Source organism: Corythoichthys intestinalis, chromosome 19 (genome assembly GCF_030265065.1).
Source record: "Corythoichthys intestinalis isolate RoL2023-P3 chromosome 19, ASM3026506v1, whole genome shotgun sequence".
NCBI lineage: Eukaryota > Metazoa > Chordata > Actinopteri > Syngnathiformes > Syngnathidae > Corythoichthys > Corythoichthys intestinalis.
The window spans coordinates 32,237,983-32,252,343 of NC_080413.1; the positions used below are offsets into that span (position 1 = coordinate 32,237,983).

General features: G+C 39.3%; 1 protein-coding gene across 5 annotated transcripts in view; it reads right to left on the bottom strand.

Moving 5' to 3' along the window:
- The window catches only part of cdc42bpab (CDC42 binding protein kinase alpha (DMPK-like) b), a 175,554-nt gene that overhangs the window by 71,729 nt on the left and 89,464 nt on the right, over nt 1-14,361 (bottom strand). For all 5 annotated transcript variants that reach the window (XM_057822569.1, XM_057822570.1, XM_057822567.1 and 2 more), the window contains exons 6-8: nt 1,270-1,363; nt 463-663; nt 240-381 (exon numbers count right to left, since the gene is read on the bottom strand). In XM_057822569.1, coding sequence (XP_057678552.1) covers nt 240-381; nt 463-663; nt 1,270-1,363 — 437 coding nt within the window. The remainder of the gene's footprint in view (nt 1-239; nt 382-462; nt 664-1,269; nt 1,364-14,361) is intronic.

The window sequence follows — 14,361 nt, forward strand, 5'->3', positions numbered from 1 at the left end:
ATAAATTCTTTAAAAATCAAACAATGTGATTTTCTGGTTTTTTTTTTTCCGCGTTCTTTCTCTCATGGTTGAGGTTTACCCATGTTGACAATTACAGGCCCCTCTAATCTTTTCAAGTAGGAGAACTTGCACAATTGGTGGTTGACTAAATACTTATTTGCCCCACTGTATTTCTGCTCTACACCTGGCAGGATATTGTTTAGTTAAAGCTACTGAGGAATGATAGTAATTGCTCGTACCTGAAAAAAATGGATGGTTCTTAAAGTCTTCAATTCCATTCTGTCCTAAACGGTACTCTCGACTGCAAATGAGTTGACGTATTAGGTCCTTTGCGTCCTCTGTAACACTATCCATTAACTTTTGTGGGAACTGGAATCGCTCCTTTAAAGACATGTTTGTGTTAAACACTATACTGTTGAGAAGAATTAAAGGTTAAAGCAGTGTCCAGACAATGAAGCTCACCCTGTGGTTCATGATTTTGGCATATGTGTCCACAAGAGACTCTGCATAGAAGGGAGTCTCTCCAGACAGCATCTCATACATACAGACTCCCATGGACCACCAATCACACTCGGGTCCAAACCTGCCCTGCCCATCCTCCATGGCCGTGAGGACCTCTGGGGAAATATAATCTGGGGTCCCCACAGTCACAGATGACTGGACCTACAAAAAGCAACATGTTAGTAACTAGAAGTCCCAAATGAAGTCGTTCTAAAACATGACTAAAAGTCAAAAATATTACATTTGCTTTTATTTCCACATATGCGGCTGCTTTGGGAAAACTACAGTCTGTTTCAAATAAAAATGAAGAAAAATGTATCGATGAATATTACGCTTGTGTAGAAGTGTCAGCGATTCTCCCTAAATTCCCAATGTTTACTGTATAAATGCTCGAATATTTTCTTTTCTTGTGAAACACTAAGCTAATATTTAGTTGTATAAGCACTGTTCATGGGAGTTGCTTGGTATTGGCGCTGAATTGTTATTCCATCCCAGGACAATTGGACTACATTCCACAAATCTACTGCATTTCTTGGTTTTGCTTCAAATTTTTACTCCAATTTAGAATTAAATATTAATGGAAATGTAATTATTAGAAAGGACACAACAACTTCAGCACCCCAACGAGTAGGCGACCTACTGTACCTGTGGTGTAGGGTTTGGGTGTAGGGTACCGAACATGCTCACAACTTTAGCCAAATAGAAGTAGAGCATGCAATCGGATTGCAGCGGCTTAAACATGAACAACATAATTAGCAAAATGCATACCATTCCATCCTCCATGAGTTTGAGACAGGAACCAAAGTCAGCCAAGCGGATATGGCCATTCCTATCCAATAGAACATTGTTGGGCTTTAAATCCCTGAATAAAAGATTGAGAGAGCAAACAGTCAATTGATGGGGCATTTTAAAAAAGTCCTCTAAATAAAAGATTGATGCATGAAATTACTTTAAGTCCAACTCTAAAATGAGCATTTAAGTATTCATATCGTAGTCTGCTAGCATTGCTTCCAGGTTTTACACAGAGGACTAGGTCAAAAGCTCAATATGCATTTTTTGTGACCTTACAACTGATGGCAGTTTTATAATATTGTTACAGACTGTCAACAAGATTAATTGGAATGCAGGACAGAAGTCACTACTACAGCAAATAAGCCACCTCAATGTTTATTTGTCCTTTCTTTGCACCAACTCAAGTAGGCCTACTTACCTGAATTACCTTAATTTTCAGACTATAAGACGCTGCTTTTTTCCCCTCATTTTGAATCCTTATTTGGGTTAATGGGTAACACTTTATTTGACAGCGGCGTCAAAAGACTGTCATAAGACTGTCATAATGATAACAATAGCATTGCCAAATAAAGTGTTACTAAATACCATAACTAGCAATTAATGAAACAACTGGAACAGTAACTGAAAAAATAATAAGCACAGAACATAACTTTTGATTGTTATTTATAAAAACTGTAGCGCTGCAATGCATGCTAGGAGGCATGTTGGATGATATCAGTGTTGACAGCAGGGAGCAGCAGAGGTTGACTGTCTTCCCCCGGGGAGCAGTGATGGCCAAATGAAGCTTCTTGGAGCAATGAAGCTTTGAACCAATTGGATGCAAAGCAATTGGATGGTGGTTCATTTGGGTTTTATGACAGTCTTATGATGCCGCTGTCAAATAAGGTGATACCGATTAATATCTTTTGGGGTAAATATCCCATAATACAGTGAGGACAGCTGCAACCTATACTCCAGAGTGAACAAATGCCGTTTTCGTATCAAAATTTGGTGGGTAGCGGCTGATTAGAATCGTGCGAAATTTCCGATTCTTAGATTGATATTCAGCCGTGGAAGATTCGAGAACGATTCACAAACATCCAAATTCCGATTATTTAATTATACCAGGTAAAGCGGAACTTAAACAGTCAGTGCGGTCTTTGGGACGCAATGAGGATCGGACAGAGAGTAAATACCATGTTTAACTCATGCCACTAGATTTAAAAAAACAACAATGATACCCGACTACAGCCGACAGCCGCTACAAACAACACCCAATTGCTAGTTGCTACAAACATACGGCCGCACAGTAGACATCACATATACCTGTATAGAGAACTAGACGCGAAATGAGACAAGACAGCAGCGTAAGAACATGTATAGAGAACAAGATGCAAAATGACAGACTTGCCAGCGCTAGTAAACAGCCGCCATGTTAAAGCAGTAGACTCCTCTGGAAGGCTCTGTTGTAGCGAACCTAATTAACTTTTTATCTAAAATACTCCTTAATCGGCAAAATCTTGACTTGAATCTTTAAATGATGAAACAGTTTTAAAACTTTCACATGTCGACAGATGGGAAATTATGGAATAAAGGGAGCAATTTTAACAACTTTAACAATTGATTGATTCATTCACAGCATTATATTAATCGAATGTAGTTTAAAGCTGCTGATACAGAATGGGGACTTGAGTATTTTATTTACTGTTTTGAACTGTTAACTTGATACTGAAATAGTAGTTTGGTTTAGCCTGAGAGGGTTTTTGAACAATTTTGGAACTAAGGTAGGAAATATTAAAGGGGGGGCATCAATAATCGATTTATAATCAAATCGTAGCCTCTGAATCGGAATCGAAGCGTTAGGTGCCCCAAGATTCCAACCTCTACTGCTTATAGTCCAAAAATTAAGGTAACGTTTTTTTTTTAATGCATTTGTTCGACAAGTGGTGATTTGGCTTGGCTTTTTGTGGTAGAATGTTAGAATATGAAAGATTGACTAACACACCTTTAAGGAAATAGATTGTTGCCAAGTGCATGGAATGGCAGCTAATGAAGTATGACACCTAAATTCCCGAATTTTCGATCAAACGTTGTGGTAACCTACAGCAACGGTACCCGAACACCAGGCTGTGGACATGTTACTGTTCAGTGGACATTTTGGTACCAGGTGACCAGGGCTTCAGAGTTCAGACTGCCATTGACATTGTTGCATTTTGCTCTTAAAATTAAAGCCAGCGCAGGAAACATTGTTATACACTCGCTTACGTGCAGTCATTGCATATGCAGATTCATGAGGTTATTCTTCTCAAAATTTTTATTGCAAACAAATGTTCACTCCAGGCTTCAGCTGATTTGCCTCTGTCAACACCATGACGACATGGGAACAAGAAGGGGCCGGATTTCATCATCTTTCTGGCTATTTGTAGTTTAATTACTGTACCTACAATTACTTAAAGGAGTTAAAGCATTTGTCGTTTTGATGTTTTCCTTGATGGCCCCTTCCAGTCAGGCTCAAAGTTATGCCTTGTAATCGACATTATCCACCAAGTGGAACTGCTATGAACAGAGGTGAAAACTAATTTAGGACAACAACGGTTGCTCACCTGAAATTTCAGAGTCACAATTTGGATCGGGGGAAAAATAACTATCTCCATTTTCACAACACTACCAATAAATACTTTGACAGTAAAAGCAGACTATGTGCAACTTCATATTTTCTGAGTTACCCCCAAATGACATTTAGAGCCCAATAGTGAAGGCTGCTACACAGACGCCTCCAGCTATGCATGAGCGCATTGGCACATGCACACAGCACACCGTATCTTCCACACTTTACAAGGCCTACAGTGAGTGCTAAGCTAATACTAGGCTGGTTAGTCCAGTTAATTGGGCAAGTGTGTCACAAGACTCCTGCGGTTTTAAAGAGCAGCACCAAGACTAGAATAGAGGGAGGTAAGCTCTTCTAAGACACACCATCCATCTGGGAGGGCCATCTGGTTGCAGCCTGACAATAAACACACACTCACTGTCTCTCTCTCCCTCTCGCACACACACACTGGAAGCTGCATAGACAAGGATGTCCCACATGGATTTAGGCAAGCAATTGTTCTGACTGTGTGACCTTTGGTAACACTTGACTCAAGGGAGGAACTAAAACAAGTACTGTATTTTACAGGACCGAAGCTAAATTGACCTCTTGTGGAATTCGTATTGTTTGTACACATAAGATAAGTCAAACCAAATGTGGGACATGGATAAAGATTGCCATCTATGTACAGTGCTGGCCAAAAGTATTGGCACCCATGTAATTCTGTCCGATCATGCTCAATTTCTCCCAGTAAATGATTGCAATTACAAATGCTTTGGTAGTTACATCTTCATTTATTTTGCTTGCAATGAAAAAAAAAAAAACACAAAGGAGGATGAAAAAATTTTTTTAATCATTATCATTTTACACAAAAGTCCAAAACGTATTGGAACCCTCAGCCTTATACTTGGTAGCACAACCTTTAGGCAAAATAACTGCGAACAACCGCTTCTGGTATCCATCAATGAGATTCTTAAAATGCTCTGCTGGAATTTTAGACCATTCTTCTTTGGCCAACTGCTCCATGTCTCTGAGGTTTGAAGGGTGCCTTCTTCAAACAGCCATTTTCAGATTTATCCATAGGTGTTCTATGGGATTCAGGTCTGGACTCATTGCTGGCCACTTTAGAAGTCTCCAGTGCTTTCACTCAAACCATTTTATAGTGCTTTTTGAAGTGTGTTTTGTGTCATTGTCCTGCTGGAAGAAACATGACCTCTGAGGGAGACTCCTCCTTCTCACACTGGGCCCTACATTATGCTGCAAAATTTGTTGGTAGTCTTCAGACTTCATAATGCCATGCACACGGTCAAAATGTCCAGTGCCAGAGGCAGCAAAGCAACCCCAAAACATCAGGGAACCTCTGCCATTTTTGACTGTGGGGACCGTGTTCTTTTCTTTGAAGGCCTGGTTTATTTTCCTGTAAACTGTACGTTGATGCCTTTTTACATATTAAAGAATTATCACATGATTTTTCAAAGTCTGCCAATACTTTTGTCCGGCCCATTTTTGGAGTTTTGTGTAAAATAATTATATTTTTTTTCATTCTCTTTTATGTTTTCTCATTGCAAGCAAAATAAATGAAGATATTACTACCAAAGCATTTGTAATTGCAATCATTTTCTGGGAGAAATTGAACATTATCTGACAGAATTGCAGGGTTGTCAATACTTTTGGCCAGCACTGTATATGGGATATGATTTGATTAAAACATCTTAGCGCTCTGCAAACATGCAGACTCGAAATCGGTGTAGATGTGACGTTACACTGTGCTTTGTTATGCAAGTAACAGCCCACTTCGTGCTTCCTCCACCCCCACTTATCTCTATAGTGCTAAAGAGGAAAGGAGTCTTTCCACTGCCTTTATGATGGACTAAACTGAATGAAGGCAGTCAAACTCAAGTGATTGTACAAGTATAAATGGCTTCAAATTATAATGGGAGGGATCCCTACGTATTTTCGGAACCATATTAAGGCACATTTTGTGAAGAATGACCAAGATGTATTTCCTGCTTCTCTGACAGAGGGTTGCTGAGCTGCATTAAGCCATACAAATACAGTACAATATATAATTGCACATGTGTATTTGTTGTGGGAACAATGATCCTTTCAATTTTTTTTTTTTTTTTCAGTTTTAAAAGTCAGTGAGCCAAGAAGTGACAAATGGTTCGGATCAATAATGAAACGTCGGGTTCTAGTGAATCAGAAAACACCTGCCATCCTACATACAGGCCAACCTTCACAGTAGTTAAGATTCAACTCAAAAAGGATTGCCATCACACTGGACATAGGGCATTTAATTAATTTAGGACTGGAACGATACCCAACAGTCATCAGCACAGATATCCCTCTATCTGTCCACACACAGAAAACCCTCCTCAGTATCAACCCCCACATCTCCTCTAATTCTGGCAGAATAGGCCTTTTGCTCTCCCCCATACAAGCACACAAAAACCCACACTAGACAGATGTGGTGCTAGGCAGCACTAAGCAATGGCGAGTTGGGCTGCTATAGAAACATTTGTCAGGCCCCTCTGTGAGGCCACACACATCAGTGACCTCTGAATACACGTACACACGCACGCACTTTTCATTTGCCTAACACGCCTCTCATGGGAGTTGGCCTGTGGGCAACCAAAAAGGCTTGTTACTTTTGCACCTAGGTTTTATTGTGTCATCTCATGCCAACAAAAGATACATTTGGTGTAGAACTGATATGCGAGGTCATTGAATGGTATCCTTCGAAATGATTCACTAAGGGACATTTTGTATTAAGTCTTGTCACACAGATTATAAACCTATGGCCCGAAGGCTATCCATCCCTTTCTAAACTCGCCAAAGTATCCCACTACTTGTCACTTTATATTGCATCAGGCCTGCATCGTCATCACAATTATCACTATATCATAACTGTACAACTAAACATTGGTTACTTTATATTGTTGGATGACTATCTATTCAGGGTTTCCCCTACACAGAACAGATTGTGGCGCCCCGCCACACCAAAATAAAAGCCGCCACGCCTTGCAAATGAGATTTTAAAAAAAATTTTTATAAAGGCCGATTGAAACTAGCGGCAGCCTACTGTGAAGGGTTCAGCGGCAACCTATTCATTTACTATTGTAATGTCCGTAACTACGCGTGGCCCCCTTAAGAGACTATCGGACTGGGGAGCTGTGACGTAGGGGGAAGCGAGTAGGAAGAATAGGAGAACAGGCGAGATAGCGAGAGATTGCGGTCGCATATCGCGACAGCCCGCTGTATTTTGTTATTGTTTTTCTTTTTAATTATTGCCAAATTAAAGTCGGTAAGCCAATACAGACTCCTCTCCTTCCGCTATCCGGGGCATTACAGTATTTTGGATCAGACTTTTTGGCAAAAGTGAGTGGTGGACTGCCGTTTTGGACTGGAGGTTTGAATGAATTTGCGCCGAGAGACGGCGCCCAAAATAGAGCCTTGCTTTATTTTTAGAGCACTGCCACGTTAACGTCAACAACACAACCAATAGCAGAGGGACAGCTGTACTTCTGTGCAATCAGGCTGCTTCAGCGGATGGATATACACAATCACGGCTGACGAAACCTTGATAAATGCGCTTTTTTTCAAGTTTCGCGAGCTCTGGGACACTCGAAAAATGACTCCCATACCTCTCCTTGCCAAGTTAATGGTACCTCGATGTGCGTTTGTGTGGAAATGTAGTTCACGAACAACAACAACAAACTATTCACCTTCTCACCGAAACTAGTAAGTCTTTACACGGCTATTAGAATTTGTCCCTACTCCTTGAAATGGGTCCGTTAAAAGAAAGATTATTATTGTTGTGGTAACGTAGTACGTATTAGGGCCAAACAAAAGGAAAAAGAAGAACTACGAAATGTAAGTCGATCTATTGCTACGAGAAAAAGTTGTATTATTATGTAGGGTAATGTAGCTGTAATCAGCTACGCATTTTACCTACATATACCGTAGCTAAGCGCTACGACATTAGCCCGGCTAATGAAATATTTCAAATAGATATTTGTTATGGTTCTTCTTGGGAAATAAATGTTTAAAAAAAAAAAAAATCTCATTTGTCATGATATGCTGCAATTTCGCCGTGGCATTACATGGTGAGGCTGTCCGACTCCGATGCAGCCCACCACCACAGCTTCAAAAAATCCTACGGGAAACTCTGCTGTGAATATTTCTAAATGGCTCCCTGTACTTATGAATGTTACGTTGTGTCGTGAATGTACTTATTAGAGTTGTCAGATATGATAAAAGCATTTTAGAATGATATCGGATAGTATCCACATCGGTTTTCAATATAGGTTTTGGGCCAATATGCATATGGCAGTGTTGTCATGTCCACCTTTTGCCTGCCTGTGTTTCTTATGTGTTTTTTTTGCCCCCTGTTGGCGCTTAGGTGTAATTACTTTTGCTAAGTTTTGGCACTTTATGCTGACGTCATCATGTGTTGATGCAAGCTCATTGTGAAGAGAGCTAAATGGGTGAGGTAACGTCTGCAGCCAATTTACCATAGCAGTTCTTGCCATCTCACCATTTTTTGTGTGCCTTATACAAGCATCGCTTGTAAGTTATATTCTTCGTTTTAAATTGTTGAGGGTTGTGTAGTATATTGTTGATGTGTGTATTTCGTTTTGTTTGCATTTGTGGTAAAATGTGGTTACATTACTTCATTGCTTGCAAGCTGCTATTCTGCTACTTGCTATTCAAATTGATTCAAATTGACTGATTTGTTCACAATCTGTCGATTTGCGTACCCACACACAAACTGAAGGAAGAATAAGTGCCTTTTTGGCACTTTGCACTTAATCCAAAAAACTCATGTTTGCACTTTTTTGATTTCAACAATAAGTAGAGTGGTGAAATATAGGCACTTTTTCCATACCTTCAGTTAGTTTTTCTGTTATTTCTCACAGAATGTGTATTTGGGAAAACCTTGAAGATGTTACATTTATCATTATCAAACCATTCAGTGGTGTCTCAACCATGACCGCATATACTGTACCTGTATCGGTTTGATATAAGTATCGGATTTTTTTGAGTTGGGACAATATTGGAATATATATATATATATATATATATATATATATATATATATATATATATATATATATATATATATATATATATATATATGAAGCATAACTTTATTCTACTGATTTTTATATAATATGTATCTATATTTTTAAACACTAATGTAATTAATGGCTTAAAAAGACTAAGATGGTGCCCTTCCAAAGAAAGGATGGGGCCACTGCTTATCCCAGGATATTGACATCACCATCCACTTCAATAATTACCCAGGGGAAAACAGCCAGAATATCATTGCTCTGCTGAACCACGACATTTAAATTTGCAACTAGACGCTTAGTAAAGTCTGTTTGGTGGATGAAGAGATGGGATGGTGTTGTAATTATTGAACCCCAAGAGCTTTTACTTTATGGAGTGGCTGCATTGTCCTTTTCCTCAGTCATAAGAGTAGAAAACAGGCAGGACCTCATGGATGTACACTACAGCCAAGATGAAAACGCTTGTCTTCATGCTGCCAAACATGTGTCTTTCTCACACATGTGCATACGCATACACATTGTCAGGCAGGACCAGCCAGCAAGGGATGTGCCTGGAAAAAGAAGTGCAACTCTCTCTTGAGTCCATTGACATAGAATAGTAAGATCAAGGTGGGGGAAGGCTGAGACTCAGTACATGGGGGTTGAGGGGTATCAACACCACACCCACACACCCCATCATTATTGTCCCAAACAGTCCACAAGGGGACCTAAAGGGACACGGCGTCATTCCCCCTTCGTGGTCTTTTTCCATTCCTTCCACTCGTCCACGTCTGCTACTCCCACCAGCTCCCACAGCAGCCCATAGATAATACCATGCAATTAGTGGCTGCCCACTCACTTTCTTTATTCTCACGTCTATCTACATTTATAAAGTCTGCTTCTTTCCATTAAAGGTCAACTCTAGGCCAACCAAAAACATCACACCAGTTTTTCTATTTGTGTCCATAGTTGTTTTATGATCATTATTCAATACAAAAGCAATCCCCAATGCATGGTGTGTCCTTTGACAAAATATTAGAACCTTGATTTACAAGTACATCATTTTTTGTTTTAAACTAGTTGCTGCTGAACCCATTAACCAGGTCAGGTCATTTAATTTCCAAGAATTTGAACAATTTGAAGATCTTGAAACAACCAATCAATTCAGACTAGACGACTAATCTGACAATTGATTTCTTGTCGATTTGAGCTGTCGATAAATGATTGAACTTCTTGTATCAGGGTTTACCCTAGGATTTTTTTAATTTGTGGTGGTGGGCTGCATCCGAGTCGGACAGCCTCACCATGTCGTCACACAGGTATGACATTTATTAGTTCAAGCAGAATAAAAAAATCCATATTCACAGTAAAAGAAAGTCGTTTCCGTGTGGGCGCTCCCGTCAGGGGGGACATTTCCCGCGGGGCGGCTATTTTTCGGCACAACACCTGTTGTAGTGTTCACCTTCTTGCTGTGCGACCATGGCGACGAGCTCCCCTCAAAATAACTCAAAATATAGCCATTAATATCTAAACCCCTGGCAACAAAAATGAGTACACCCCTTAGTAAATATGTACATGCCCAAATATCCAAATTGAGCACTGCTTGTCATTTTCCCTCCAAAATGTCATGTGACTCACTATAGGTGTGCTGTCAGCATTGCAGCAGAGATTGAAGAGGTGGGGAGTTAGCCTGTTAGTGCTCGGACCATACACCGCACTCTACATCAAATTGGTGTGCATGGCTGTCACCCCAGGAGGAAGCCTCTTCTGAAGACGGTACACAAGAAAGCCCGCAAACAGTTTGCTGAACACATGTCAACAAAGCACATGGATTACTGGAACCATGTCCTATGGTCTGATGAGACCGGCGGGCTTTTCTGATTCTGACGGTATCACGGTTTCACGGTATTGTCATATGTGTTACTTTGAGATATCTGCGTGGAAAAAAAACTTTTTACCATTGAACAGGATTTTTCTTTTTCAAAACATATTAGCACATTGGAACATAAGTATAATGTTACAATGTAACAATAGAAAAAAATAAATATTCTAAATAAAATTAAAATGACGCGAGACACACTAAAACAGGCTGGAGTCAACTCTTGTAGCTGGTGGGAAACGTTCATGACAGTGTTTACTAGAGGTGTGCAAAATTTCCGATTCTTAGATTATTCGCGATTCGGCCGTGGAAGATTCGAGAACGATTCACAAACATCCAAATTCCGATTATTGAAATATGCAAAGTAAAGCGGAAGTACAACACACTCAGCGCGCCGCGTGGTCTTTGGGACAATGAGGAAGGGAGCGAGAGGAGCTAAACATCATGCTTCTCATTACCTGGTCCCTCGGGTAATGCCAGTGCTCAACTCACGGCTCTAGCTCAACTCATGCCACGAGATAAAAAAAACAAAACAACATACCTGACTGCTGCCGAAAAGCTGCTATAAAGTACATCGACATAATATTACGGTAGATATCATTTATATAGGACTAGATGTAATTTAGATACGGTAGCGTTAGCAGCACAGCTACAAAAAGCTAGATGCGGGCGTAGTAAACGGCCGCCATCTTAAAGCAGTACACTTCCCTGCAAGGCTGTTGTAGCGAACCTTCCAAGCAAACCTAATTAACTTTTTATCTAAAATACTCCTAAATCGGTAAAATATTGATTTGAATCTATCTTTAAAATAGTTTTAAAACTTTCACATGTCGAAAGTAGACAAAAGGGAAATTATGGAATGACGGGAGCAATTTTAACAACTTTAACGGTTGATTCACAACATTAAAATAATTGAATGTAGTTTAAAGCTGCTGATATAGAATGGGGACTAGAGTTTTTTATTTACTGTTATTTTTGTATATTTTTTTACTGCTATATGATAACTTGATACTGAAATAGTAGTTTGGTTTAGCCTGAGAGTATTTTTGAACAATTTTGGAACTAATGTACAAAACATTTAAAACAAAAAAAAAAAGGAGGGGGGGTGCATCAATAATCGTTTTATAATCGAATCGGAGCCTCTGAATCGTAATCGAATCGTTAGGTGCCCAAAGATTCCCAGCTCTAGTGTTTACTAAGCTTAAATTTGGTATAAATGCGAAATCATATTGGAGGTATTGACGCCTCAGCAGCCACCCTCCACAAACATGTTTTACATGTGGGTTGGCCCTCTTCCTGTAAGCTGCAGCGATCTGTAACTTTTCGGTAACCAAAGTATTCCCATATCAGCGATTTTGTTTTCTTCGATAGGGGAAAAAGTTCAGGCGTTGCACAGCTGACTCACTGACACTGAGTAATAACCGGTGAGGGAGGGTTGAGCCTTGCAGCTGCAAGTGAGGGATTTCTCCCTGCATTTTTGGGACATAAAAAAAATAGCTAAAACCAGTATGACGGAAAATTTTTGCGGTTTTGAAACAGTGATGTTTTCATACCATGGTATACCTTGAAACCGGTAATCAGCACATGTCTACTCGGGTGTTTTAATTTATTTTTAAATGTACTTATTGCTCTTGTGAAAAGTACAATTTTGCATAGTTTGGGGAAAAAAAAAAAAAAAAACCTCGGGAATTTTATTTATTATTTATTTGCATTTAATTCTATTTTGAAAGGCCAAACTTAACAAGCCTTTATTTTACATCTCCTAAAATGTAATCAGCAAAACATTAAATGATCCTAATCGAATTACCCGTTTATTCGAACTAAATGATAGATTAATTGATTATTTAAATAATCGATAGCTGCAGCCCAAGAGAGAACATTTTAGTTGATATTTTATGGCCAGTTAAAAATGTAGTTTAAAAATATGTTTTTTATTTGCTTCACAAATGCCGTTTTAAAATTGGTAAAGGAGAAGTTGGTGTGTTCTACTCACCACTGGAATAACAAACTTTGACAACCTCAAACATGATAATACAGGCAGCTTCCAAATCTGTGAGAGTTGATAAGTGTGTCAAATTCCTGATGTGGGCATAGACTTGGAAACGAATCGTAGGCTGATGCATTCCACTTGGTGTTACTGGGGAACAAGCATTGCGCTAATAGTTCACTGAACCACCTATAATTGTCTGGTATCAAATGTCCCATGCAGCTGTCACTCACTTTTTGGCATGAGTGGCCAACATGAGGCTCGCAATCCCCCCAGTGCGACCACAGCCATGTTTAACTCAGCAATCAGCAGATTTTCCCAAGGATATTTAAAGCAAATTTCATTTTGTCATGCGGGATTTTTTTTCTTAACTTTACAGTATATTAATACTGAAACGGCTTACTTGCTCTGTAACCCGTTTGCTACAAACGTTTAGCTGTATTACTGTTGTGTAATTTACATATAAGAGAGAGTTAAACGATTAAAGCTTTTTTTTTGTAGTTGAAGCTAAGGTAGTGGCAGTAGAGTTGAATAATCAGTGACATTTTAAAAATAAACATTTCCAGGCGTCAACTCGCTACGCATGCCTCGACAATCTACAACCTCTAGCAAAAAGTATGGAATCACCTTGTCAAGAGTCAAGAATCTGCATTGGACAAGCTGATGGTGCTGGAACTTTTACTCGGTGCTGTTCCAGTGAGATTTACAAAGATGACTGCCTGAAGAAAACATCAAAATTCCCCCAGTCCTTGATGATATGGGGCTGCAAAGGCACTGGGGAGATGGCTGTGGTTAAATCTTTAATAAATGCACAAGTTTAAATTGAAATTTTAGACCGCTTATCCCTTCAATTGAAAATATGTTTGTCATTTTCCAAGATGACAATGCATCATGCCACAGAGCTAAAACTGTTAAAGCATTCCTTGGAAAAAGACTCATCTAGTCAATGGCATGGCCTGCAAAAAGCCCAGATCTCAACCCTATTGAAAACCTGTGGTGGAAATTGATGCGGAATACTCATCAAGTCCATGCCTCCGAGACTGCAAGCTGTCATAAAAGCCAGAGGGGGTGCTACTAAATACTAGATGTGTTTTGATTGCTATTTCTTTGTTTGTTTCTCATGATTCCCTATTTTGTTCCTCAGAATGGAGTGATTCCATATATATTTCCCTGCACTTGCTCTATAAAAGTAAGATTTACTGACCACCACAATGTTTTTTATTCATTTCTTTTAGTGTTTGTGAATACTAAAGAGTTGCACTTTTGAACTAATTCATTATTTTTTCAAGCTTTTTATCCAAGTTTGTTCTACATGATAAAATATCTGAGTGAGTGCTTGTCCGAGACTGGCGATTCCATAGTTTTTGCTAGGGGTTGTTGCTCACTTACAAAGCCTATGGGGTTGCTATTAGCTACGGTTATATTAATATACAATTCAAAATATTTGGATTGGATTGTTTCAGAAGTTTTATCAACGCCGAGTACGGGATAAAAGATGACGAAATTCTAGTTGGATGTTGTCTTTGGCGAGAAACCATTATTACAGCTCAGAAGTTATTGATCACTGTTACATGATGCCTTTATT